At 34.8% G+C, this 25,341-nt stretch overlaps 2 protein-coding genes across 2 annotated transcripts; one reads left to right on the top strand and one right to left on the bottom strand.

Annotated features, from left to right (window-relative positions):
- Window positions 1-473: 473 nt before the first annotated feature.
- LOC106100056 (acrosin-like) lies at window positions 474-11,863 on the bottom strand. The gene is made up of 10 exons (XM_013278794.1): window positions 11,743-11,863; window positions 7,764-7,828; window positions 6,824-6,964; window positions 5,959-6,061; window positions 4,638-4,838; window positions 4,059-4,173; window positions 3,370-3,475; window positions 2,303-2,484; window positions 1,596-1,763; window positions 474-1,160 (listed from the first exon to the last, which is right to left on the bottom strand). Exons 1-10 carry the CDS (start codon window positions 11,745-11,747, stop codon window positions 999-1,001), a joined length of 1,248 nt encoding a protein of 415 aa, XP_013134248.1. The 5' UTR covers window positions 11,748-11,863; the 3' UTR covers window positions 474-998.
- A 2,546-nt stretch (window positions 11,864-14,409) lies between these two features.
- Window positions 14,410-21,522, top strand: LOC106099983 (pre-mRNA 3' end processing protein WDR33-like). The gene is made up of 9 exons (XM_013278686.1): window positions 14,410-14,515; window positions 15,925-16,016; window positions 16,654-16,737; window positions 16,867-16,941; window positions 18,161-18,256; window positions 19,039-19,107; window positions 19,549-19,611; window positions 20,352-20,432; window positions 21,032-21,522. The coding sequence occupies exons 1-9, from the start codon at window positions 14,511-14,513 to the stop codon at window positions 21,487-21,489; spliced, it is 1,023 nt and encodes a 340-aa protein (XP_013134140.1). The 5' UTR covers window positions 14,410-14,510; the 3' UTR covers window positions 21,490-21,522.
- The last annotated feature ends 3,819 nt before the right edge of the window (window positions 21,523-25,341 follow it).

Here is a 25,341-nt window from a genome sequence, read left to right on the forward strand (position 1 = left end):
TCGATGAACCCTTTTTCTTTTTAAACACTGAAGTTGTTACATAATTTGTATGAAACCCAGCGATTTTCATAAAGCCTGAGTTCGATTCACATATGTTTTAAGTCAGTATCGATAAATTCACTTTAATCGATGTTTTTAAGAAAGGCACCTAACTAAGATGTTAAATATGACATAATGTAGTCTTCACTATTTATCATCTATCGCTAAAATAATATCATCTGATTAAGGTTTTTAAGTATAAAATCGAACAGTTTAAGAAACAATCTCGCGAAATCCATTTTTCTTTTAACGAAAAGTTTAGTAGTTTTCACTTGCCCATACCTACGATTTAAGACGTTTGTCATGCAGTACTGCCAGCAAGAAATATAGAATTCACTGACATCTATAAATGGATAGGATATACATTATTTTCTACTTAATTTTTCCTATTTTAGCGATGTTTGTTGTGGTACATTCATAAATAAAAATACAAGTATTTTAACAAATTACATTTACTTTGAGTATTTAATTTTTAATTTCAAAATCTTAGGTAAGTTTACATAAACTAAGAAGTACAGTTGGGGAATGTAGCGGTGTTCCAGCTTATGGTAAAGGCCATAGTCGATTAAGTTTTGACCAACAGGTCGCTGTTTTTAAATGTCTGTACGAAACCAGTTTGATACTCGGCTAATTACTTTTTATTATTAAGGCCGTCGTTTGCGCAACTCACTGCTTCCTAATTATCGTATTACATCTTCATCCGCAAGGAAATAAAAATTGTAAAAAAACACAGTCTATGTTACTCAGTGATAAACTAGCTATTAATTGGTGAAAGAATTATTGAAATAGTCCCAGTAGTTTTTGAGTTATTTCAATAACAAAAATACAAATATTTCCTCTTTATATTAATGTAGAATCGTAGTTAGTCTCGTTTTAATGAACACCGCACAATTACGCGATTGTACAATCTTTGAAAATTATCTATAAATTGGAATTTGGAGTAAAAAACATAGTGTTTATTAATATTTGTATGAAGATGTGCCAAAGCCTTCTTCCGTCATCTTTGTGTCGACCCAGAAGTGGAGTCGGGGGATGTTGACGTAGACGCCGGGGACAGCTGTCCCGCAGTCGACTCCAAATGCGACCAGACCGTATACCGCGAACCGCGATTCAGCATTGTTCTGGAATACAAGCATAAATTACTAGATGAATTTGAAAAATGTAGCCCATGTTACTCAATGATAACGTAGCTTTTTAATGTTTGAAATTGGTCCAGTAGTTTTTGAGTTATTTCAATACATACAAAAATACAAATTTTTCCTCTTTATAATATTTAGTATAGATAAATTAAACATAAACGATTTTATAAAAGCCAATTAATTCTTAGTCAAAAGGAAAGATATTCATCCATACTAATCTATACCTAAATAATATGGTAAAGAGAAAATTTTTGTATGTATTAAAATAACTCAAAAACTACTGGGCCAAAGATGTTAAAGCGGGCTCTACCACAGTTAGATCTATCAATAAAGCGTCAACTATGGTAAAATATGAACAAAAAAAGACATAGAAAACAATCTGTTAATACCTGAAAATATGTAAAAACCGTGACTTACCGAAGGTATCGGACAGACAAGGGAGGAGCCGCCGTCTCCCTTGCAGGTGTCGACGCCGGGGCGCCCGCCGGCGCACAGGTGAGAGGCGTGCAATGAGTACCGAGGGCCGAGTCGCGTGCGGCGCAGTGACGCCTGGCACGACGCTGGTTCCACATAACCTAGCTCCACCTTAACCAGTAAACTTTAGTTAATCATCTATCAAAACATAATTTATAACTAGTTGTTGCCCGAGATTATAAATGCGAAAGTTTAGATGGATGTATAGCATATGTATATATATATGTATATATATGTATATAATTGTATTGCACTGCTGACGGGATTGAGTCGTTCAACTTTGAATGCAGGTTACTTCTCGCATACCAAGCGCTAATCTTCGATAACCCTTAGGATCATCCATATGTCAGCAAGTGGAGACGCAGAAATTAACACATTTGAGTAAAAAAAATTAAACATGCCACTAAAAACATTAGTAGAGAAATAGCGAAGAAATCTAATGTCTGTTAGGAAGTGTGTAGTGTTAAGAAGAAAATTTGTAACCGCGCTACAGAAGTGGCGCAACACTAGATTATTGGCATATACGTCACATCTCTAACTGACAGCTGTCAATGTCATTAGGAGGGTTGATATTCGCGCGCGATCCTGTGTCCTGACGAGAAGTGTTGCTCTGTGTTAAACGAACGATAGTATCCATTTGTAGTGGTAACCTTTTTGAGTATAACAGCGTTCTTGTTGTTATCGAGGAAGTCTCTGCCCCAGCCCATGCTGTAGCAGGGGCCGGCGGGCGGCGGCACGCGCGGCGCGAGGCACGCTACCCCAATGTGGGGTGCCTCTTCCAGTATAAACGGACTCTTTAATACTAATAAAGCAAGGTCGTTCACCGCCGGAGCTACGAATACAAACATTAATTAGCAAAATAATAAACAAAGGCAACTATCAAATACACTAGAGAGCATTGATCCTGGTCACTTAAAAAAAAAACTGAAATTTCGATCAATCGTCGGCACAATGCTGCTACATACATCTCTATCTGTCATATCTAAATTCACTCCCTTCTTAAGCATATCTTTTTTTTATATATCATAAGGTGGCAAATGAGCAAGCGGTCATCTTAATCCGCCGAAATGGAGAAGCTATTGCTGCTCATAAACATCCGCAATAGCGGATGCGATGCCTACCCATAAACGACGAAGGAGAACGCGCACATAAACAGGAAATTTCCCCTTCCTATGCGTCTCCTCCGCCGTCAAATCCACGTTCCCTTCCTATCCTTTTCTTATAAGAAAAAGGGTGGAAAGGAAAAGCGAAAGGGGGGTTGGGCCTCCGGCACCACACTCATCAGACGAAACGTGGAATTGCTGCCACTTCACGCCTGTCGTCTGTGTGGTCGTGGTGTTCTTTCTTCCCACCGGGCGAGCCCTGCAGTGCGAAGATGTTAAAGCGGGCTCTACCACTGTGGAAATCTTTCACACAATCCATACTTTCTCCGGTCTTCCTCTACCATTGCAGTCAATATAAATATAAAACTAACAATACTTAGGGCCTGTCCCACCAAATTGTAAATTGTCTGATAATAATTCAACGTGTAAAATATGTGACGGAAATATCGGATTTTGTTCCCTTATAACAATGACTTCATTTTAAGCTATCTGATTCTCTGAGCCAGTGGTGGGACAGGCCCTTAGTTTCTTATAAATGACCCAGATTTAATGCTCTTAAGTATACGTCTACGAGAATTAAACATAACAGAATTTCTACTGTAAATAAAACTTACTTTTGTAGTATTCTTCGTGGTAAATTATCTTCTTAACGTCCCTATCCTGTGTCGGATATAACTCGATGACTGCCCGCGTGTCCCACTCGCCCGCGCGACATTTAATCTAAACAAAATTAAGATCTTACTTATATCATATAAATATTACGAATGCGAAAGCATAGATGGATGGATGGATGTTTGTTAGAGTTTGTAGCCTCAACGGCTGAACGGATTTCGATGAAATTTGGTATGGATGTAGAGATAGTTCGCGTGCGACTTCATTCGCATGAAATTAGGAAAATTTTATTTCATTGTTTGCATTTGTCAAATTATCAATTACAAATGTCAAAATGACATGACATGACAAACCTTGGCAATCTTGCTTCCTTGATGTTGGCAGCAACTTATGGTCTCTTTCCCACATTAGGGTTTTTATCCAATTTTCTAACCAACTAAGTTTAATGGCGTGAAAATATATAGCCTAAAGCGTGATGTAAATGTAGGGCTTTTTATTTAAAAAAAAGAATTATTCAAAAATATGCTGTAATTGCTAACAACTTAGGCAACAAAGTGTGTGTTTACGCTTTATTATTATAGTATAGATTTAGTATATAATATACACGATTTGTATAAAAATACAATACAACATATACAAAAAAAAGCAGCACTAATTACTAAATAACAAGAATTATTATTGACCGCCTCACCTCGCTGGGAAGATGCTTATCCACTTTGTGGGCAGCAGTTATCACTACGGACGGATGGATGATGGCTCCTCCTCCGTAGTATTCAGATTGCTTCCATTCTGCGCTGTCCGACGCTCTATTGATAGCAAAAAAAATTGAAATGGAAAAGAAGGTTTTAATTCCAGGAAATTATATTTATATGCATTCAAGAGAAATACGACATTCCCAAACTCATAATCTATATTCTATACAAATATTATAAAGTATTGTAGTTTTGTATTTTTGTTTGAAATAACTCAAAAACTACTGGGTCGATTTTAAAAATTCTTTCACCATTAAAAAGCTACGATATCGCTAATTAACAAAGGCTATATTTTTAATTGCCACATGGATAAAGTCGCGTGCAACAGCTATAGTATCGTAAAAAGGCGAGACTTGTATTTACATATTGAAATAACTCAAAAACTACTGGGCCAATTTTAATAATTCTTTTAACAGTAGAAAATGTAATTTATCTGTGAGTAATATAAGCTATATATATTTTTAATTAAACAGATAAAGTTGATAGCAACAGCTAGTAAATAATAAAGTTAAATTTACTTCAACAACGCGACCATCCAGGGGTACTCTCCGTAATCAGCGTATGTCCTTCTGTTGATATTGTCCGCGTCCTTGTCTCGGAAGACGCCAGCTCCAGGGTTGCTCCAGCCGCAGCCGTTGTTCAGTGGAGGTATCGGAGGGACCTTCACAGACGCTGATCTCAGGCAGCATGTTTGTAAATAGCTCGGGCAAGATCCAATCCTGTTGTAATGAAATATACACAAACGCTTAAAACTTACATTTCTTTAAACAAAATAGACGAAGTTGGAAGCGTTTTTAAAGGGACTCAACATGACAAAATTCTGTAAGAGAAAAGGGAGGCTATATTATCACTTTGAATAAACTATCGCACAACTGTCGTGCGATAGTCGATTGTTTTGCAATTCTCCCGTTTAGTTGCGTAATCTTACTAATCTTATCTTACTAATATTATAAATGCGAAAGTTTGGATGGATGGATGGATGTTTGTTAGCGTTTGTAGCCTAAACGGCTGAACGGATCTCCATGAAATTTGGCACAGGTTTAGAGCATAGTCTGGAAGAACACATAGGCTACTTTTTATCCCTGGAATAGTTACGGTTCCCGTGGGATTCATTAATTAAGTTTTTTAAAGTTTACTCGATCTCGATCTCGATCATTCTGCAACGGTTCAACATATCTTACGTAGATTTTATAGAATTATAGAAATTACAAAAAGCTACGTACGGGACACGTAGCTTTTTGTAATTTATATAGTTTGTATGTTTTTTAATACCACGTGGACGAAGTCGCGAGCAGCAACTCGTTAAATATAAGCTCATAGGAAAAGCGAGACTAAACAATTGTGCGATTTTAGCCAAAGCCGCGCTTTAAGAGGTAATTAACATAGTACAAGATTTATTTTGTCTTCATCCGTCATATAAATAACGTCATCTATTCGTAATTTCTAGAATAATTACCTTGTACAACAAGTCACTTACTGTCACCTTATTGGTGACAGTATCACCAATAAGGTGACAGTAAGTGACGCAAACGGGATGAAAATAAAAAAAATCAACCATCCTTTTGTCTATACTAATATTATAAAGAGGAAAATTTTGTTTCTTTGATTGTAATGAATAGACACAAAAACTACTGGGTCGATTTAAATATCGGTAATTTATCTGTGAGTAATAGGCTATATTTACAATGTTTTTTTTTAATTCCATTCGAATGGAGTCGCGAAATTAGTCGCACATAAATTAAAAAGTTACGTTTATTTACTGTCGTTTTAATACAAAACATACAAAAGTTTTCAAGATGGTACACTGCTAGATTCCCCGATTGTACAGACTTTACTAACCTCAAATCGATAAGTGTGGTATTATCTATGACTCCGTCAACGCACTGCTGCAATAAAACGCAGATACCGGATTCCCCCTTATCCGTAGTACATACAGCAGACTCTGAAAAACAACGTATCTTCTTCTTCTTCTACTCCAAAGAGATTGAAAAAATATATAAACTAGACATAGGGAACATTTTTTCACCGGTAACTTCTTTCAAAGGTACTATGTTAGTTGTAATTAGTGACACCTCGTGTCGTTTTATTGACATTTTATAAAACATTTTACTTTTATAGGCTCCATCTTTTGTTATAAAAAAATCCAGACGAATTGAGTACCTTCTTCTTTTGGGGAATCGGTAAAATATACGGAACAGTGTCACAAAATAAAATATAGAGACTATCAATAGATGGCGTTAGTGGATCATGTGAAAAATGTCTCAAGTGAATTTTTGTATGTACTGAAGTAACAAAAACTACTGGACCGATTTAAAAAATTCTTTCACTATTAAAAAGGTAATTTATCTGTGAGCAACATAGGCTATATTTTTTAATTTCACAAGACAAAGTCGCCAGTAACAGCTAGTGATAAAAAAACTGGAACTTTAGCCAACATATGTCGGTTTACGTGGAATTATAATAATAATTAGTCTGAAATTAGATATAGTGTCATGAGATGAGTTATAGTATGTCCCTAATTTCAGCGTGCCTCTTAGCACAGGCCTCCTTCAATCTCTTCCACTGTTTTCTAACACGTAACTCTTCTCCATTTCATTCGATCGATTCTGAACAAGATGTCGGTCAGTTTTGTTTTTGCTCGTAAATCTGTGTTTCTTATTTTTTCGTTTCGCATTTGTCATAATTCTTTCGTGGAATCGCTTACCATTAAAGTCCGGTTCTAGATTTGGGTCGTTAAACTTGTTCTCTGGAGCGATAGTAGTAGTGGTGGTGGCGCTAGGGGACGTAGAAGACAGCAACGGGCCGTAGATTTGGTTCAACCACTCCTTATCTTTGTCAGTCAACCCTTGAATGAATAATAAGTCGATATAAGACGTTTAAGACATATATAGAGTAGACAGGAGTAAAAGGTTAGCGTGGTAGACCTAGAGAGAGAGATATTAGACCGCTTGTACACCCACGAACATCCATAAGCAGAGTTTTGTTGTGCACAATAGTTGATTTGGCTGCAAAACAATCGACAATCGCACAACAGTTTTGCAACATTTTAGTCAAAGGTGTGCGCCCACTCTAAATTAATTCTACATAATTATTTATTGCTGTTCAAATACATTGAAAATAAAACACGAAAAAAAAGGTTAATATTTAGTAAATTTCCACAAACTTAAACTAATTTACATCTAACTAATATTATAAATGCGAAAGTTTAGATGGATGTTTGTTAGAGTTTGTAGTCTAAACGGCTGAACGTATCTGGATGAAATTTGGCATTATTGTAGAGCAGAGTATGGAAGAACAAATAGGCTTGCTTTTGTTTTTTTTTTAATACCACGCGGACGTAGTCGCGGGTGAAAGCTAATATTATTATAAACAGAATAATTTCAATCTAAAATTAACACAAACAGGTAAAATGTATAAAAGCAAAGCTGTAGTTTGCTTATTAGCAAATTGTTCAGCTACCTACCGTACTAGTGTGAAACTGTACTAGTGTGAAACTGTACTAGTGTGAAACTGTACTAGTGTGAAACTGTACTAGTGTGAAACTGTACTAGTGTGAAACTGTACTAGTGTGAAACGGCATTGGATTGGTTTGTAAATTAGTAGATTGCGTTTAGAAATCCAGTGGAAAGCAAATAAACACATACCAGTTGAATCCTGCGCCAGTACCACGCTCATCAGAAGCAGCGCTTCCAGCAACCAGCAACACCGTCTGTATAGTTCAATAAGGGTATGTTTAAATTTTAAAATTGTATAGACATTTTCTTATAGTTTGTCTAAATAAGATGGAGAATGGGTTGTGTAAAATCAGTCATGAATCGAATTGATTTTCGATTTTTATTCTTATAGAAGTTGGAATCGATAGATTCATAGTTATAACTTATGAATAAATAAAAACACTGTTTTCACTAATTAATAATGATCTGCAAAACAATTACAAGTAATGAGAGTAAATAAATGTTTATTACTACTACAGCCGTAGGTAGTCGAATTGGATCTCGCTATTATTATTGTCATCGCTAAATTCTCTACATTATAATCAATATGGCCTAGTCGCCCTAATTTAGGGTAGGCTCCGAGTCCCTCCGGGGGGACGTGTGGTGAGCTTGTAATGGTAATCAATACTAAAATCGTCCTCTAAATTAGTATTAAGAAAATAATAATTTTAGTTGAGTTGAGTTAAACTTAGGGGATAAATATTTTGGATAAAAACCCTAATGTGGGAAAGAGACCATAAGTTGCTGCCAACATCAAGAAAGCAAGTTTGTCATCATGTCATGTAATTTTGACATTTGCAATTGCTAATTTGACACATGTAAACAATAGAATAAAATTTTCATAATTTTGTGCGGAAAAAGTCGCACGGGTACAGTTATTTTAAATAAATTGTCAAACTAAACTATAATGTATAAATTACTAGCTGCTCCTGTGCGGCTTCATCTGCATGAAATTATGAAATTTTATTTTATTATTTGCCAAATTATTAATAGCAAATGTCAAAATGACATGACATGACATGACATGACATGACAAACCTTAGCAATCTTTCTTTCTTGATGTTGGCAGCAATTATGGTCTCTTTCCCGCGTTAGGGTTTTTATCCAAAATAGGTACCCCCTAAGTTTAATGTCGTGAAAATATTTAGCCTAAAGCGTGACGTAAGGGCTTCTTATTAAAAAAAGCATTATTCAAAAAATATACTGTAATTGCTGACGTCTTAGGCAACAAAGAAGTGTGTGTTTACGCTTTATTATAATAGTATAGATATTCGCTATATAATTGTATTGTTATAAATAAGGGAAATTTACTAAAGAATTGATTTGTCATTTCTACGTATTTTCCTGTTATTGTATTTGTGCAAATTAATTGGCTTTTATCTCGTACAAAACATGCTTCATAATTTTAACCTCAAAAATTTAGAGTTTACCGTAATAATTGGAGTGTTTCATCATCATCTCCCCTGCCTTATCCTACTCCCGTAGGGTCGGCGCACCGGGTTTTCTTCCTCCAAAGCACTCTATCATACGTCATCTCAGTCATCACTCCCTTCTTGATCGTGTCACCTTTCATGCAATCCATCCATCTCTTTCTAGGTCTACCTCTACCGGTGTACCTTCACACTCATAACTAACGTCCTTCTTGTTACATGCGATTCTTCCCTTCTCATAACATGCCCATACCACTCTAACCTTTTACTCCTTATTTTCTCAACCACTGGGGCTACTCTAAAACTTCCTCTAATATACTCATTTCGTATCTTACCCTTGGAGTGTTTCAAATACATTTAATTTACAATATCCGAGTTTGTAACTCGTATATCAGTAACGCTAGGTCAGAGGTCAAATTTATTATCTTTTGGAGTTAAAAGATATCTAAACGAGCCTCGCCCGCAAACTTCGTTAGCGCGGATTAATCACAATCCCGCGTGCATCTACCTTCTACCAGCTATCTTTCAGTCAAAGTCCCATCAAAATCGGACCACCATTTTTTTTGTGACTGAATGGCCACTGTTTGACATTTACAGATTCACCGGGCTTGAGGTGGCCGAGCGCAGATGGCGCTTAGCCTAAACCTCGTTTATGAGTAACTAAGCTCAAGGGCTCCCTCAGGAGCCTAGGCGCGAGCAGTTACTTTGTTATAATTACTGGATTGGGTTATCAGCAACGCAAATACATCTTACCAAAATCTGGAATTTCTCTTTTGATATTACAAACAGACACTACCATTTTATTACAAGTATAAATGTATGGATGTATATTTGTTACTGCGTATTTCAAAAACGGAATTACAATCTATACTCTATACTATTACAATAAAGTGTAAACACACACTTCTTTGTTGCCTAAGATGTCAGCAATTACAATATTTTTTTGAATATTTTTTTTTAATAAAAAGCCCTACACTTGCGTCTCGCTTTAGGCTATACATTTTAACGCCATTAAACTTAGGGGTTAAATATCTTGGATAAAAATCCTAATGTGGGAAAGACACCATAAGTTGCTGCCAACATCAAGGAAGCAAGGTTGTCATCATTTCATGTCATTTTGACATTTGTAATTGATAGTTTGACAAATGTAAAAAATAAAATAAAATTTTCATAATTCCATGCGGATGAAGTCGCACGGGAACAGCTATCTCATATAAATACCGTTGATATTTCGCATACTTTTTTGAAAACTTTCATGCAGCTTCACATCTTTTGAAGAGAATGTGATTTGAATTTTTCCATATTACAAATGATTCTGACAGACTTGTTGGAAAAAATCGTTTTTTCCTCACTAGTGGCTGACTAAAGGAAACTCTCACCAATATAAATAAGAGTATGTTAGTGTCTATACAATCTTACTAATCTTACTAATCTTACTAATTTCACTAGTTAATATTATAAATGCGAAAGTTTATTATGTCATTTAAGAACAAACTAAAGTCCTGACTAATTTGGAAAGCTCTGTATTGTGGAGGATTTTTTTTCTACCATAATGATTGTCTTATCTTCCATTCAGAATATCGGTGAACAATTTTAACATTTCGACCTGTAAAAAAATAACTTTTACTAATAAAATATTTGTATTTGCACTACAAAAATACAAATCTTTCCTCTTTATAATCTATCTATACTATTATAATAACGCGTAAACACAAACTTCTTTGTTGCCTAAGATGTCAGCAATTACACCATATTTTTTTATAATTCTTTTTTTAATGAAAAGCCCTAAACTTACCTCACGCTTTAGGCTGTATATTTTCATGCCATTAAACTTAGGGGGTACATATTTTAGATGAAAACCCTAATGTGGGAAAGAGACCATAAGTTGCGGCCAACATCAAGGAAGCAACATTTCCAAGGTTTGTCATGTCATTTTGACATTTGCTATTGATAGTTTGACACATGTAAGCGATGAAATAAAGTTTTCATAATTTCATGCGGATGAAGCCGCACGGGAACAGCTAGTATTACTATAAAGTAGCTATTGACCCGCGACTGTGTCGGCGTGGAATTTAAATAAATGTATCCTATGTGTTCTTCCAGACTATCCTCTACATCTATGCCAAATTTCGTCGAGATCCGTTCATCAGATTAAGCTACAAACTAACAAACATCCATGTAAACTTTCGCGTTTAAAATATTAATAATTAGTACAAAATATGATTAATATGATCAAAGCATTACAAGGTCAAAAGTTTCGTCGAACATAAATGTTGAGTATTTTATGAATTCACTAACTGTTGCTCGCGACTTCACCCGCGTCAAATTTAAAAACATTAAAAAATATAACTCATGTTACTCACTGATAACGTAGCTTGTTATTAGTGTAAAAATTTTAGAAATAGGCCCAGTAGTTTTTGAGTTATTTCAATATATACAAAAATACAAATCTTTCCTCTTTATAATATTAGTATAGACATACTCGTAAATACAACATTCTATAATGAAGATGTAAAAAGAAGTTTTTCGTTTTTAAAATCAACAGAAGACAAAAGAACATATTTAAGATAACAGATATATAAAAACAACACAAAAGTTGAACATCATTGAGGAAAAATGTATTTTTTTAAATATAACCTTTTAAAAGCTATACTTTATTACAAAAAAACTATTAATATATATAAAATTATATAATTTACCTCATAATTTAGTTTCTTATTCGCCCTTTATACAATAAAATATGAATTTAAAACTTTATAAAAACAAAGCGTCTGTCGCGACGGGAGTGCAGATGGTAACTGGCTAATTAATAGAACGAGCACGGACTGAGAATCCGCGAATCAAGTTATTCTCACTAGGCATGTGACTCGACTAATATCGATAACCGACAAATCAGTTCACAGTGCGCATTTTTGAAGCAGATTAGTAAATCGATTCACAAATCAGCTTAATTTGTACCTATATAAAGGTACTAGCTATCGCCCGCGACTCCGTTTGCGTAAAATTAAAAAAAGTATCCAATGTGTGCTTCCAGACTATGCTCTACATCTGTGCTAAATTTCGTCATGATTCATTCCACCGTTTAGGCTAAAAACTCTAACACAGATCGATCCATCCGTCTAAACTTTTGCACTTTTATTAGTAAAGATTATTTGCTTGAGCTGCAAATCACCGGCTATTCGAGATTCGTCGGCACCAAGTTTTAGAATAGCGTTAAGCAGTTGTTAATTTAGTTGCTGAGCCCCAGCTCAACGGTATTTTGTGGTGATCTGTTATACTGGTTAAGAGCTGATTTCCACATGTCTAGTTAGCACAGACTAGAAATACCCACGTAAATAATAACGTTATCTTTTAAACATGTGATCGCCTATTGGTCGAAATTCGTAATTCATAAACAAAGATTATTGCTTAAAAAATAGGTTTATAAATGTAACGTTTATCAGTTCGTGCAATTTCTTTAAAAATAGTACTTACAAAGGTTTCATTTCACACATTTTTAGTGCAGTGAATATATATCAAAGACATTTAAAAATGTATAAAAGACACAGTAAACAAAATTTTTTCACCGGTACTTTTTCTGAAAGGTACTATATCAGTTGTCAAGTTTTGTGCCACCTCGAGTCCTTGTATTGATTATAAGCTAAATAGTGTTACTTACTTAATTGATAATATCGGCATATTGTTTTGAGGAGCTATGTGAAAAAAAAAAATCAAGTGAAGTGTTAACTATGCCTCTATACATTTCTTGAATCTCTTTTATGTAACTTAAAAAAGATAGACAGTGTTTTGTTAAACGCTTTTATACCATTTTAAACACCACTAATTAAAATGGACGTCGTCATCACCTCCGTGCCCTTATCCTTCTCCCGAAGGTTTTACTCCCGAGGTTTTTACTCTCCAGGTAAATATACGGTAGTAACTTCCTTTTTCATCTTCTCACCATTCACGCAATCTCTTTCTATTCTATATTCCTCCACACTTATAATTAAACTTTTGTTATATGTTTAATAGTCAACAAGTGTCTGTCCGTAGCTACACTGTCCTCTGAATGATTGCAAGACGAGGTCAAGCCGTTTAGATATATGCATAATTAAAGAAATCAAAATAATGTTATCATGACGTCACACATGTTAACATTTTATGGGTATGTGATGAGGAGGTATAAATCTCATGTAATAAGGACGTTGGTTATGAGAGTGGTACATCGGTAGAAACCTCAAAAGAAATGGATGAATTGCGATCAAGAAGGGAGTGGTGACAGATGACGGATGACAGAGTTATTTGGAGAACGAAAACTCGTTGCGCCAACCCTTCGGAAGTAGGATAAGGTATGGTAGATGTTGATGACTAGATTTCAGATGAATCATTTTGAGATCAAAATTTTAATAAAACACTCAAAGAGCCTAATTTTGTAAATGTCGTTGAACAGTCTGCGGATCTGGCGATATTCCATTTTTAAATCTATAATGGTTTGAACGTTTGTCTACGCAATAGAAGAACGCATACATAATGGTCTTAATATCGTTAGTAGAAGAAATAGAATTGGGAAAATTAAGTGTGAATTTCGCAAAAACAATGAAATATCTAGATTCTACGCTAAAATATAAGAAAAACATATAAATAAGGAGTTTTAACTAATAAAATAGTTAATGAGTCATAATTTCTTAAAGTTAATATTGTTATGTGAAAAAATATTCCTCCGTAACTTCTGATTCTCAAGGTTCCCCAGACAACAGAAGCTAGACATGGAATTGGGATGATTTTGCTCAATTTTTTGCTTATGGTTTTAATTGAACAGATCGATTCTTTAGTTAGAACTGAGCGTCTGTAGGAGGCTTTAGAATGATAAAAAAATGTTGTATTCCCTTGGGCCTTCCCCAAGTATTCCCGCTGAATGGCAATAGAGCAAGGCACCCGCGTTATCGCAACGACCCCTGACAAATGTATCATCGTTATAGAGATGATACTCAGCTTTTATTTATATTTTCTTTAATCTTTAAAAAGAATACGTGAAACAAAAACCTTATTCTTGGGAGTTTATACCTTAATTTTTACTAATATCGTAAATGCATAAACAATACCGATCTGTACGCAATTGTTTTTCGAAATTAAAATGGCGATATTCATAAGTACAGTTGTCGCTACCTAACTGATAAAAATGACACTTTAAATATATGATATTATTAGTTCAAAAAATTACCTCTGCCATAAGATCCTAGTAGGTCTACAATGACCTATTAACGTCAAAAAGTGTCACAAGATTACATATAAAGCATTAAGAGACTTTATAATAAGCAACGTAAATAGTTAAATTTACAGGTTACGTTTTATCGCTTTAGTTATATGGATAATCTATGTAAATAATATAATCGATATGCATAAATATCGAGTTAACGAGAACATCACTAGTCGTTCGCAGGGGTACAGGAAAACGAACATCGCGTCTTAAGACGCGCGCGTGGTGACAATGTGGTAAGTTCAGTGTTAAATTAAATTTAAATTTAATTTACGTACCAGTTTTTAAGGAAATCGAGTGAACAAATTAAATGAAATTTAAGTGCATAAAGGTATTTTTACCCAACTTATAAAAAGGGTAATGTTTTTCACGCGTGAGTTTATTTTTATGTAAATTCCATTGTGACAGCCTAAAATATAAACAGACAGTTCAGCCGTTTAGGCTACAAACTCTAACAAACATCCATCCATCTAAACTTTCACATTTATAAGATTAGTAAGATTTTATCGAGATCCGTTCAGCCGTTAAGGAGATATACAAACATCCATCCAAAACTTTCGCATTAGTAATATAAGTAGGAAATAAGATAGTCGAATTTCGACCAATGAGCGACCGTTAGTTAATAATAGAGACGATAAGGGTAACCTTAAAATTTTTAATAATAAAGTTGCGTAGTTTGTTACATGCTTAGTGAATAACATTACACGCCACAACTTGATAAATAATATTTATTTAAATAACGCTATAAATCTATATCTATACTATTATAATAAAGCGTAAACACACACTTCTTTGTTGCCTAAGAAGTCAGAATTGCAGCATATTTTTGAATTACTCTTTTTTGAATAAAAAACCCTACACTTACGTCACGCGTTAGGCTATATACTTCACCCTATTAAACACAGAGGGTAAATGTTTTGGCTAAAAACCCTAAAGTGGGAAAGAGATCATAAGTTGCTGCCAACATCAAGAACGCAAGATTGCTAAGGTTTCTCATGTCATGTCATTTTGACATTCGCAATTGATAACTTGTCAAATGTTAACAATAAAATAAAATTTTTATAATTTCATGCGGATGAAGTCGCACGGGAACAGCTAGTTTTATATATTTTAATATGTTTGTTTTCCAGAGATTCAAACATACAGACGAGACATAGTTGACACTTCACTTAAAACATTTTGCACGGAATCAACACTCAAAATAACACGGCAATTTAATTAATTGTATTTTAATTTATTGCCAATAGGTGTCATTAAATAATATTTAAATGTTTATATTCTATTTTGTAACATTGTTTAGTTTATTTCATAACAAAAGATGGAGCTTATAATTTTGCAAAATGTTTTATTACATGTCAATACACGAGGTGGTACTAAATTTGACAACCGATATAGTACCTTTCAGAGAAAGTACCGGTGAAAAAATTGCCTCGTCTATATTTATTCCAATCTATACTATACTAATATTATAAAGAAGATAGATTTGAAAAGATTTGTGTATGAATTAAATTCACGCAAAAACTACTGGTCCGATTTAAAAAAATTTTTCACCATTACATAGGTAATTTATCTGTGAGTAACATAGGATATATATTTTTTATTTTCACGCAGAAATCGCATTAATTAAATGGCTTTGGTTTTCCAGGACGCTTTGTTATTGCGTGGGTCTTATATTGGTGGGCGCGGCGGCGCGTACCTCCGTACACTACACACGTGACCCCCGGCTGACCTCTCAAAGTACGTAAAAAACAAGAGATGGACAAAGATTATTTTATTTCCTTGTAAAGATTATTATTGACTATAACATTAACATTATACGATGATTTCTAATAAGTACTGTAAGTAACTGATTGTCAAAATCAAGTGGCTGCTTTTTATACAAAGTTGGAAAAAAGTAAAGTAAAATGGAACAAAACCCAGAAGTTCCTAATCTTTAATATAGAAGTGGTAAACGCCGTCTAACAGTTTGGATAAAATGTAATTTTTTAGTTCTTAGCGCTTAGCGCGATCGATAGACGGAGGCAGAATTCCAAAGTTTTGTAACGCCATCTAGCTATTTTTATATAAAAGTAAACTTCTTAAGGCCGCATATCGCTATATACAATTTAAAACAATAGCAGCCTTACAAATAAACGCGGTACAAAGTTTAACTTAATAATATTGGTATATTTGCTTAGTTCAGCGCCATCTAGCGATTTGTAGATGAACGATGACTTTATAACGCATAGCGCCATCTTGTGGTAAATTTCAACTATTAATTGAAAATATAAACATGTGACTGGCATTTACTACTTCGTAGATTTATGCAAACCTATCAATAGTATTAGAGTCTAGTGAACGGATAAGATTGTCGTAAAAAGAAATATATTTTCAGGACCTCTGCAACCGGTAACCGATGGTATAAGTGATGATGTACCGATATTGAATTCTGGAATGAATATTCACGAAAGCAGAACAGGTAGGATCAACATATAGTCCGGCATAGTTATCTGACCCGGTGATCGTTAACTCGGTCAGCGCCCCCTATTGTTGTAAAAAGTCTCAACATTTCTCTGTAGTTGTCAAGTAAATTCTAATTCATTTTCAGATGAAGCTGATATCAAAGATACGATCCCCATGTTCAGTTCTGGTATGAATATTAAAAAACTTAACGACACTCAAGGTAAGTATTATATTACTAGCTGTTGCCCGCGACTTCGTCCGCGTAGTACTAGAAAACATACGAACTATATAAATAACTAAAAGCTACGTTTCCCTCGGGAACCGGACATTTCTCGGGGGTGAAATTTATCCAATGTGTACTCCAGACTTTGTTTTATATCTGTGACAAATTTCAATAAGATATGTTGAACCGTTACAGAATGATCGCATAAACATTAATAAACTAAATTAATGAATCCCACGGGAACCATAACTATTCCCGGGATAAAAAGTAGCCTAAGTGTTCTTCCAGACTATGCTCTAAACCTGTGCCAATTTTCATGGAGATCCGTTCAGCCGCAGGCTACAAACGCTAACAAACATCCATCCATCGTAACTTTCGCATTTATAATATTTATATGATATATGATATGAATTCCATTTTTTAATATATACTCATAAAGAAGAAAGATTTGTATTTTATGTGTATTGAAATAACTCAAAAACTAGGCCAAATTTTTCACCAATAAATAGCTACACCATAACTGAGTCATATAGGCTATGTTATAAATTTTATTTCCGCGCGGACGAAATCGCGAGCAACAGCTAGTTGTAATGCAACACCAATAGATTTTACACTAAATAACTCTGAGTACAACAGCTTCAATAATGGCCAGTTTCCCAGCTACTTTTAACCATTCGTTAGTGTTATGAGTTCGATAATTTCATGAAATGCGTTTCCGAACTATGTGACTTGAGTTTTACTCTTTTGAAACTTAGTTCAACCTAAAACTAATAAATCACTAGGTAATCTATATCTATACTATGTATACTTATTATATTAAAGCGTAAACACACACTTCTTTGTTGCCTAAGATGTCAGCAATTACACCATATTTTTGAATAATCCTTTTGTTAATAAAAAGCTCTAAACTTACGTTACGCTTTAGGCTATATATTTTCACACCAACTTAGGGGGTAAATATTTTGGATAAAAACCCTAATGTGGGAAAGAGACCATAAGTTGCTGCCAACATCAAGGAAGCAAGATTGCCAAGGTTTGTCATGTCATGTGATGTCATTTTGACATTTGCTATTGAGAATTTGACAAACGTAAACAAAAATATAAAATTTTCATAATTTCATGCGGATGAAGCCACACGGGAACAGCTAGTGATAAAACAAATGGAAACTCGAGCAACCCAGCATAGGTAGTTTTTGTACCATTGTTAATATTTCAGAAGGAAATGACCTCAGTGTTAACGATGAGAAAAAAACAAGTGAAGAAAATGATGAACAATGGTTTTCAACGAAACCGGCTGTACTGGTAGACACAGGTAAGAAGATGTGAAATCTCCTAAATACTGACTATACTAAGGGCGTGTCTTACCACTGGCTGGTAGAGGTTCAGATAGCTTAAAAATAACACCACTGTCAGATAAGGAAACAAAATCCGGTATTACCATCACATATTTTACACGTTGGATTGTGATCAGAGAATTTACAATTTGGTGGGACCAGCCCTTAGTATATTTTATAGTGGAAGAGACGCATGGGAAAGGGAAATATCCTCTTAATGTGTTTACTATTAAAGGTCAGGCCATTTACTCATTTGTCACCTTGTAATGTAAAAAACTACCAGTGGTAGAGCCCGCTTTAACATGTTAGCACTGCAGGGCACGCCCCCAGTAATACCACGACCACACAGAAGACAGGCGTCAAATGGAAGCAATTCCGTGTTTCGTCAGATGAGTGTGGTGCCGGAGGCTTAATTTAAGTCCCTTGCTCTTTACCACCCTTTTCTTATAAGAAGAGGTTGGGAAGGGGAAGTGGATTAGATGGTGGAGGAGATGCATAGAAAGGGGAAAATTGCTCTTTATGTGCGTCTCCTCTTCCGTCGTATAAGGGTAGGCAACACATCTGCAATTGCGGCGGGTCGCTTCGCCATTTTGGCGGATTCTAGTGGCCGCTTGCTCGTTTTCCATCTTATGTTATATGAAAAAAACTGTTACCCCATTTTACTGGCATAATCCTCTTTAAAGCTAATTTTAATTAAAAAAAAATGTTAACGAATTTGAATTTCGACCAAAAGACAAACACTATTTTTTTATTGCTCCAGAAACAGCAAATAACGAAGTAGTCGAAGATGAAATCAACGTTCAGGTTAACGTGGATACGGCGGCTGAAGGTATTTATTTATTAGCTTTTTATTGACATGACAATTTTACATAAAATTTATTTATTTTACATATATAAATAAGTAGATGTCACGCCTCCTGTTGGGTACAGGCCTCCTCCGTTTCCTTTTCGTTATGTTTCTAGAATTCTGAAGGTATGGTCAGATTTAAATACGTGGCTCGGAAACATATCTTTGAATTTCTTCGCCGATATGTGCAGGCATCACGATGTTGTCCTTCACCGTAAGAACGTTGGGTAAATTATGTACATATGATAATTCTAAAAAATCGAAAATCACATTGGTACGGAGGAATTCGAACCCAAGACGTATAGATTACAAGTCAAGTGCTTAAACTGAGCCACCGACGCTCTAATTGCCAATAGATGTTAAATAATATTTTTATTATAATTTTGTTAAATATTAAATAAATAAATTGTTTTATTTTTCTAGTTTCAACTGAAATAAGAAGACCTCAAATTAAATACAGCAATGGCAAGATAGAACGAAATGGAAGTGAGTAAAATTAAATTAAATACAAAGGTCTTATCCATACTAATATTGTAAAGACGAAAGATTTGTATTTTTATATGTATTGAAATAACTCAAAAACTACTGGGCCGATTTTAAAAATTCTTTCACCGTTAGAAAGGTAATTTATCTGTGAGTAACATAGGCTCTATTTTTTTAGTTCATGCGGTCAAAGTCGTGTGCAGCAGCTAGTTAACAATACACTATTCAACAGAAACTTCTTTGTTATGTAGGCGTCAGTAATCGCAGCATATTTGAATAATCATTTTTTAATAAAAAGCCCTACACTTACGACACGCTATAGGCTATATATTAAACCTAGGGTGTGAGTACACTTGAAAAAATTGCTCTGCGAGAAAGGAACAAAAGCTCCAATCCAATAGCTTCTACTGTTACTTAATTTCTCAACCTTCTTTGTCATTTGGGCATTTGAATTTTGATATTTGTAATTGAAAACAATAAAATAAAGTTTTTACAAGCCACACGGAACCAGCCAGTATATGCTAACTAGCTTACGCTCGATACTCCGTCGGCGTGGTTTAAAAAAACAATAAAAATGAGTAGCCTCTATGTTATTCCAGACTATCCTCTACATCTATACGAAATTTCATTAAGATCTGTTCAGCAGTTTAGGTTACAAACTCTCAAACATCCATCCATATAAACTTTCGCATTTATAATATTAGTATGAAAAGTATAACGATAAATATTTTATTACATTTCAGAATTAATAATCAAAATAAACGTCAAAACTAATAAAGATGAACCAAAACCACTTGACGGCGTCAAAGGTTCGTTTGAAAAAGGTAAGATTTATCCGCTTCAATTGAAAATACTGTCTACATATGTTGTAGAATTTGGAATAATTACTTTGTTGTTAATGTCAAATAATTTATGCTGGGTTTCTCCTAATTTGCTCTATGACTATTTGCCGCCTCGTTTGATACTTAGAAACGGATTATTCCCAGCCGTCACCCCGCTCTGTCCCCATGTGAGAATAAAATGTTTCATCCGTCTCAACTTTTGCGATTAGGGGACCGTTCGAACTTATTATATTTCATAACGATTCCATCCGTCACCTTTGTTGATAGTAAGACTAAAAGGTGGGACGGATAAAACATTTTATTATTACGTGGGGACAGTGCGGTGTGACGGTTGGGAATAATCCTCAGAAAATCAACTGAAGTTACTACTAATGCATCACTGAAACAACCAGGCATTAGTTATATATCTTTAGTACATATAAAAATTAAAAACGAAATACAAATTCTAATGCAAAAATAAACACGAAACTGATGTCTGTAAATAACTCACCGTAAAATACTGATTTTGAATAAAACATTCAGTAGATAGATGACTTTTTAAAAAGTGTAGAAAAAAGTAACAGGAAACATTTTTTCCACAGATCAAAACGATTACGATCAGAAAACTTGTGATTGGTTGAACGAACTGAAATCCGAAGCAAATTCGAATAACCCGAGAGGGCAGCGACAATTCAACCGGCAACAAGGACCACAAGGACCACAGCGCTCTGTAGAACCGCAGGGAACTCTAGGACCGCAGCAAACTCTACCACAGCTATCTGTAGAACCGCAGGGAGCTCTGCGACTGCAACGAACTCTACCACAAAACGCTTTAGAACCGCAAGGAACTCTACGACCGCACCGCACTCTACCGGAGCATGCTCTAGGACCTCAAAGAGCTCTACGACCGCAGCGCATTCTCCCGCAGAATGCTCTAAAACCGCAGAGCTCTCAAGGACCACAGGAACCTCTAGATTTACATGGTTCTCTAAAACAGAATGGTCGCCGACCACAGGGACTAAGACCACAGAACCATCTTGAACCTCGCAATTCTAAATAAGTCCCCTTTCGAAATACAAAAACAGGGTTAATTGAAAAAAAGGGGAACAGCAGAGACGGTGTCTAAAATTTACTAAAATATTTTTATGAGAATTTTTAAGTGTTTGAAATGTACGGTTTAATATGTTTTTTTTTTATATAAAATAAGGTGGCAAGCGACCACCTGAATCCACCGAAATGTAAAGCGACCGCTGCACATAAACATCCGCAATTGCAGCGTTGCCTACCCTTCATTAACGGAGGAGACGCACATAAAGAGGACATTTCCCCTTCCTATGCGTCCCCTCCACGGTCAAATCCACTTTTCCTTCCCATCCTTTCCTCTTAAGAATAGGATGGAAAGGGAAAAGGACTAAAATTAGGCCTCCGGCACTACACTCATCAGACGAAACGCGTAATTGCTTCCACTTGACGCCTGTTTTCTGTGTGGTCGTGGTATTGTTGGGGAGGAGCCGACCCTGCATTGCGAAGATGTTAAAGCGGACTCTACCACTGTTAACTGTTTTTACGTTCAAAAAGAAACAATAACTATGTTATAAGTTTCAACTTTTAATTGAGAGTATAATAAAATTCGTTTAATCGATAAAATACGTATAGATAAGGCATTCTCGTTTTTAAACTTAACAGTTATGTTTGTAAGGAAAATATATGCGAAGGAAAAATAACAAATGTTTTCAATTAATTTGGTGTGTGCTGTTTTTATAATTTGTTTCATGAGTACGTAATGTTTTGTTATTTAAATATAAACCAAAGACATTCAAATATATAGACGAGGCAATTTTTTCACCGGTACTTTCTCTGAAAGGCACTATACTATATAAGTGGTCAAATTTAGTGCCGTCTCGTATCTGTATTGACATGTTATAAAGTATTTTACAAAATTGTAATAAGCACCTTTTGTTAGCGACTCAGTTCGTGTGGGATTAAAAAAATAACTAGTCTATGTATACTTATAGACTATGAAAGTATCACAAACAAGGAGATCCGTTCAGCAATTTAGGCTATAAACACTAACATCCATCCATCTAAACATTTGTAATATTAGTAAGAATAGCTGTTGATGTCCGAGTGGCATCAGAAAACATACGAACTATATAAATAACAAAAAGCTACTTATCCCCTGGGAAACGGACATTTATCGGGGACGAACCTTATCCCATGTGTACTCCAGACTTTTTTTTATATCTGTAACAAATTTCAATAAGATATGTTGAACCGTTGCAGAATGACCGAGTAAACATTAAAAAACTAAATTAATGAATACCTTGGGAACCGTAACCATTCCCGGGATAAAAAGTAGCCTATGTGTTCTTCCAAACTGTGCTCTAAACCTGTGCCAAATTTCATGGAGATGCTTTCAGCCGTTTAGGCTACAAACGCTAACAAACATCCATTCATCGTAACTTTCGCATTTATAATATTTATATATATATATATGGTTAACGAATAGTTCATTTTCAGCTGACATAATAGAATCGCAGACTAATATAGCCATACCTGATACAATGCCGGACACTGTTGAAGGCAGGAGACGTTATTTCATGATAGCCAAAAAAACTTATTTCACCTTCAAAACTAGAAAACCGCCTTTAAAAAGAATTATCAACTTCAAGCATTTCCATAAACTATTAGGAGATCGCTAATGTAAATTACATAATCGAATAAAAATTCACAACATCTTTTGTTTTATTACGCTAGACATCTTCAGTTTTATTCTATTTCTTGTTTATGGCTCTCCCACAGCGGATGGGGCCAGTGTCAAATGTCTGTGGCTTTATTCTAATTTGGGAGAAACTGGCAACAAATCAACTTTAGTTTTAACTGAACAGTTCTACTATTGATTTTTTTTTGTGACTGACTTGCCACTGTTTCCCTTGAAGAGGCATTTAGAGATTCACCGGGCTTGAGGTGGCCGAGCGCATGACGCTTAGCCTGAACCTCGTTTATGAGACTAAGCTCGAGGGCTCCCTCAGGAGCCTCGGCTCGAGTTACTTCGTTATTATCACCGGATTGAGAGGCCACCGAGCTCTTAGATCGGTTCGGTGGACTGTTGAGTTACACGCAACACTAACTGCTTTAAACTGTGCAGAACGCACGAAAATTTAAGAAAAAGTATACGTATTAGTTTTAGGTGTACTTTACCCATGATGACCACAATGTACCTGTTACAAATTTTGTTGATATAACGAATACTTTCTTGAAAATTTTCGTGCTAGACCCTCCAGTTAATATACTTAATTTACTTAATTTTGTTGTTAATTTTTAACATGCAATTGGTGTATCTTATAAATAAATAAATACTGAACTTGTGTAGCCCGCATTATCTTTTGTATCTTTTTCGTCTTGAAATTTCGTTTTTAATCATAAATTTCTAGTTTCGTAAAATTAATTAAAAGCCTGATTACTTTAGATAATAAAATGTTGGAAATAATTGAATGGGTAACCTCTACAGTTGTATATGTCTACTGTTTCTACTGAAAATAACATATAAAATAAATAACAAATGTTTCAAATTAATTTAGTGTACTCTATATTACTAATTTGTTTAATGAGTAAGTAACTCGATATCTATATCATATAAGTATTATTAAGAGGAAAAATATTTTTGAATGTAAGGAATAAACTTAAAAACTGTACCGATATAAAAAAATATTTTGCCAGTAGAAAGTTAGATTATCTCTAACATAACTGTGTTAATTTATTTTTTAATTCCGTGCGGACGAAATCGCGGGACAAAGCTAGTGGTAATTATTTTCAAGATATAATAAAGGACGCGTCCATAAATTACGTGAGGTGTTTTTTTAATTTTTCTGCACCTCCCTCCCCCCCTGGTGAGATGTAGTGAGCTTTTAATTAAACCCCCTCCCCCATCCCTCAATCTCACGTGAGATTTTTCAAAATGTACAATATGGATTAAATGGACCAAAACAGTATATTTTGTTTCAATCAGAAAAAAAATTGCGTGATATTTGCCGAGACCCCCTTCTCTCCAACGTAACACTAGATTGAGATTTGACTTGGACGCCCCCAAACTTATTTTAAGATTACATTTTTTAAGTTAGTATTTGTAACGACGACAGCGCCTCTTCCACCGGGCCAGATAATTTAGTTTGACTATATTTTTGCAGTGGTTTTAATAGAAGCACAGAGTAGAGTGGTATTGCCAGATTTACCGCAAGAATTGCCAGATAACGGAAGACGATCTTTTATTGTATCTAAGAAATCACTTTCTGCGTTCAGACCTCAAAAGTCATCAGTAAAAACAATTAGAAACTTCAAACATTTTCATACACTAATAAATGAATAAATTTAATTATGAAAAAAATTGTCTTTCGATTCCCAAACCTTTAATATGAATCATCACCAGCTCGTTTCCTAGGATCTACTAGCAGGACTATGGGATTGCCATGTCTTTCCCAAGACAAAAATCCCCCTTTACCTAAGATTAAAAAAAAAACTTCAAACATTTTCATACACTAATAAATGAATAAATATAATTATAAAAAATTGTCTTTTGTTTCCCAAACCTATAATAATGATCCTATAATAACCATCATCTCTGAAAGTTAGAAATCATGAAATAATTTCCTTGAATTATTTGTGCATGAAATAAAAAGTTCTTTCGTCGAGCATCGAATCTGTATTGAAATTTATTAACCGCTAGATGGCGTTGACTTTCAATTTACGCTAACATATCTACAATTCATCTACTAATCAAAAGATGGCGCTAATGTTAAAAGGAAATAAAAACAGAGAATTAACAAAATGGATGCTGAAAAGCTTGATTTCTTATATTTTTATTACAATAACTTTAATCATAAAATCAAAACAGTCTGATGGAGTTTTATCTATA

The sequence above is a fragment of the Papilio polytes genome, unplaced genomic scaffold (assembly GCF_000836215.1).
Source record: "Papilio polytes unplaced genomic scaffold, Ppol_1.0 DF824080.1, whole genome shotgun sequence".
NCBI classification, from domain to species: Eukaryota; Metazoa; Arthropoda; class Insecta; order Lepidoptera; family Papilionidae; genus Papilio; species Papilio polytes.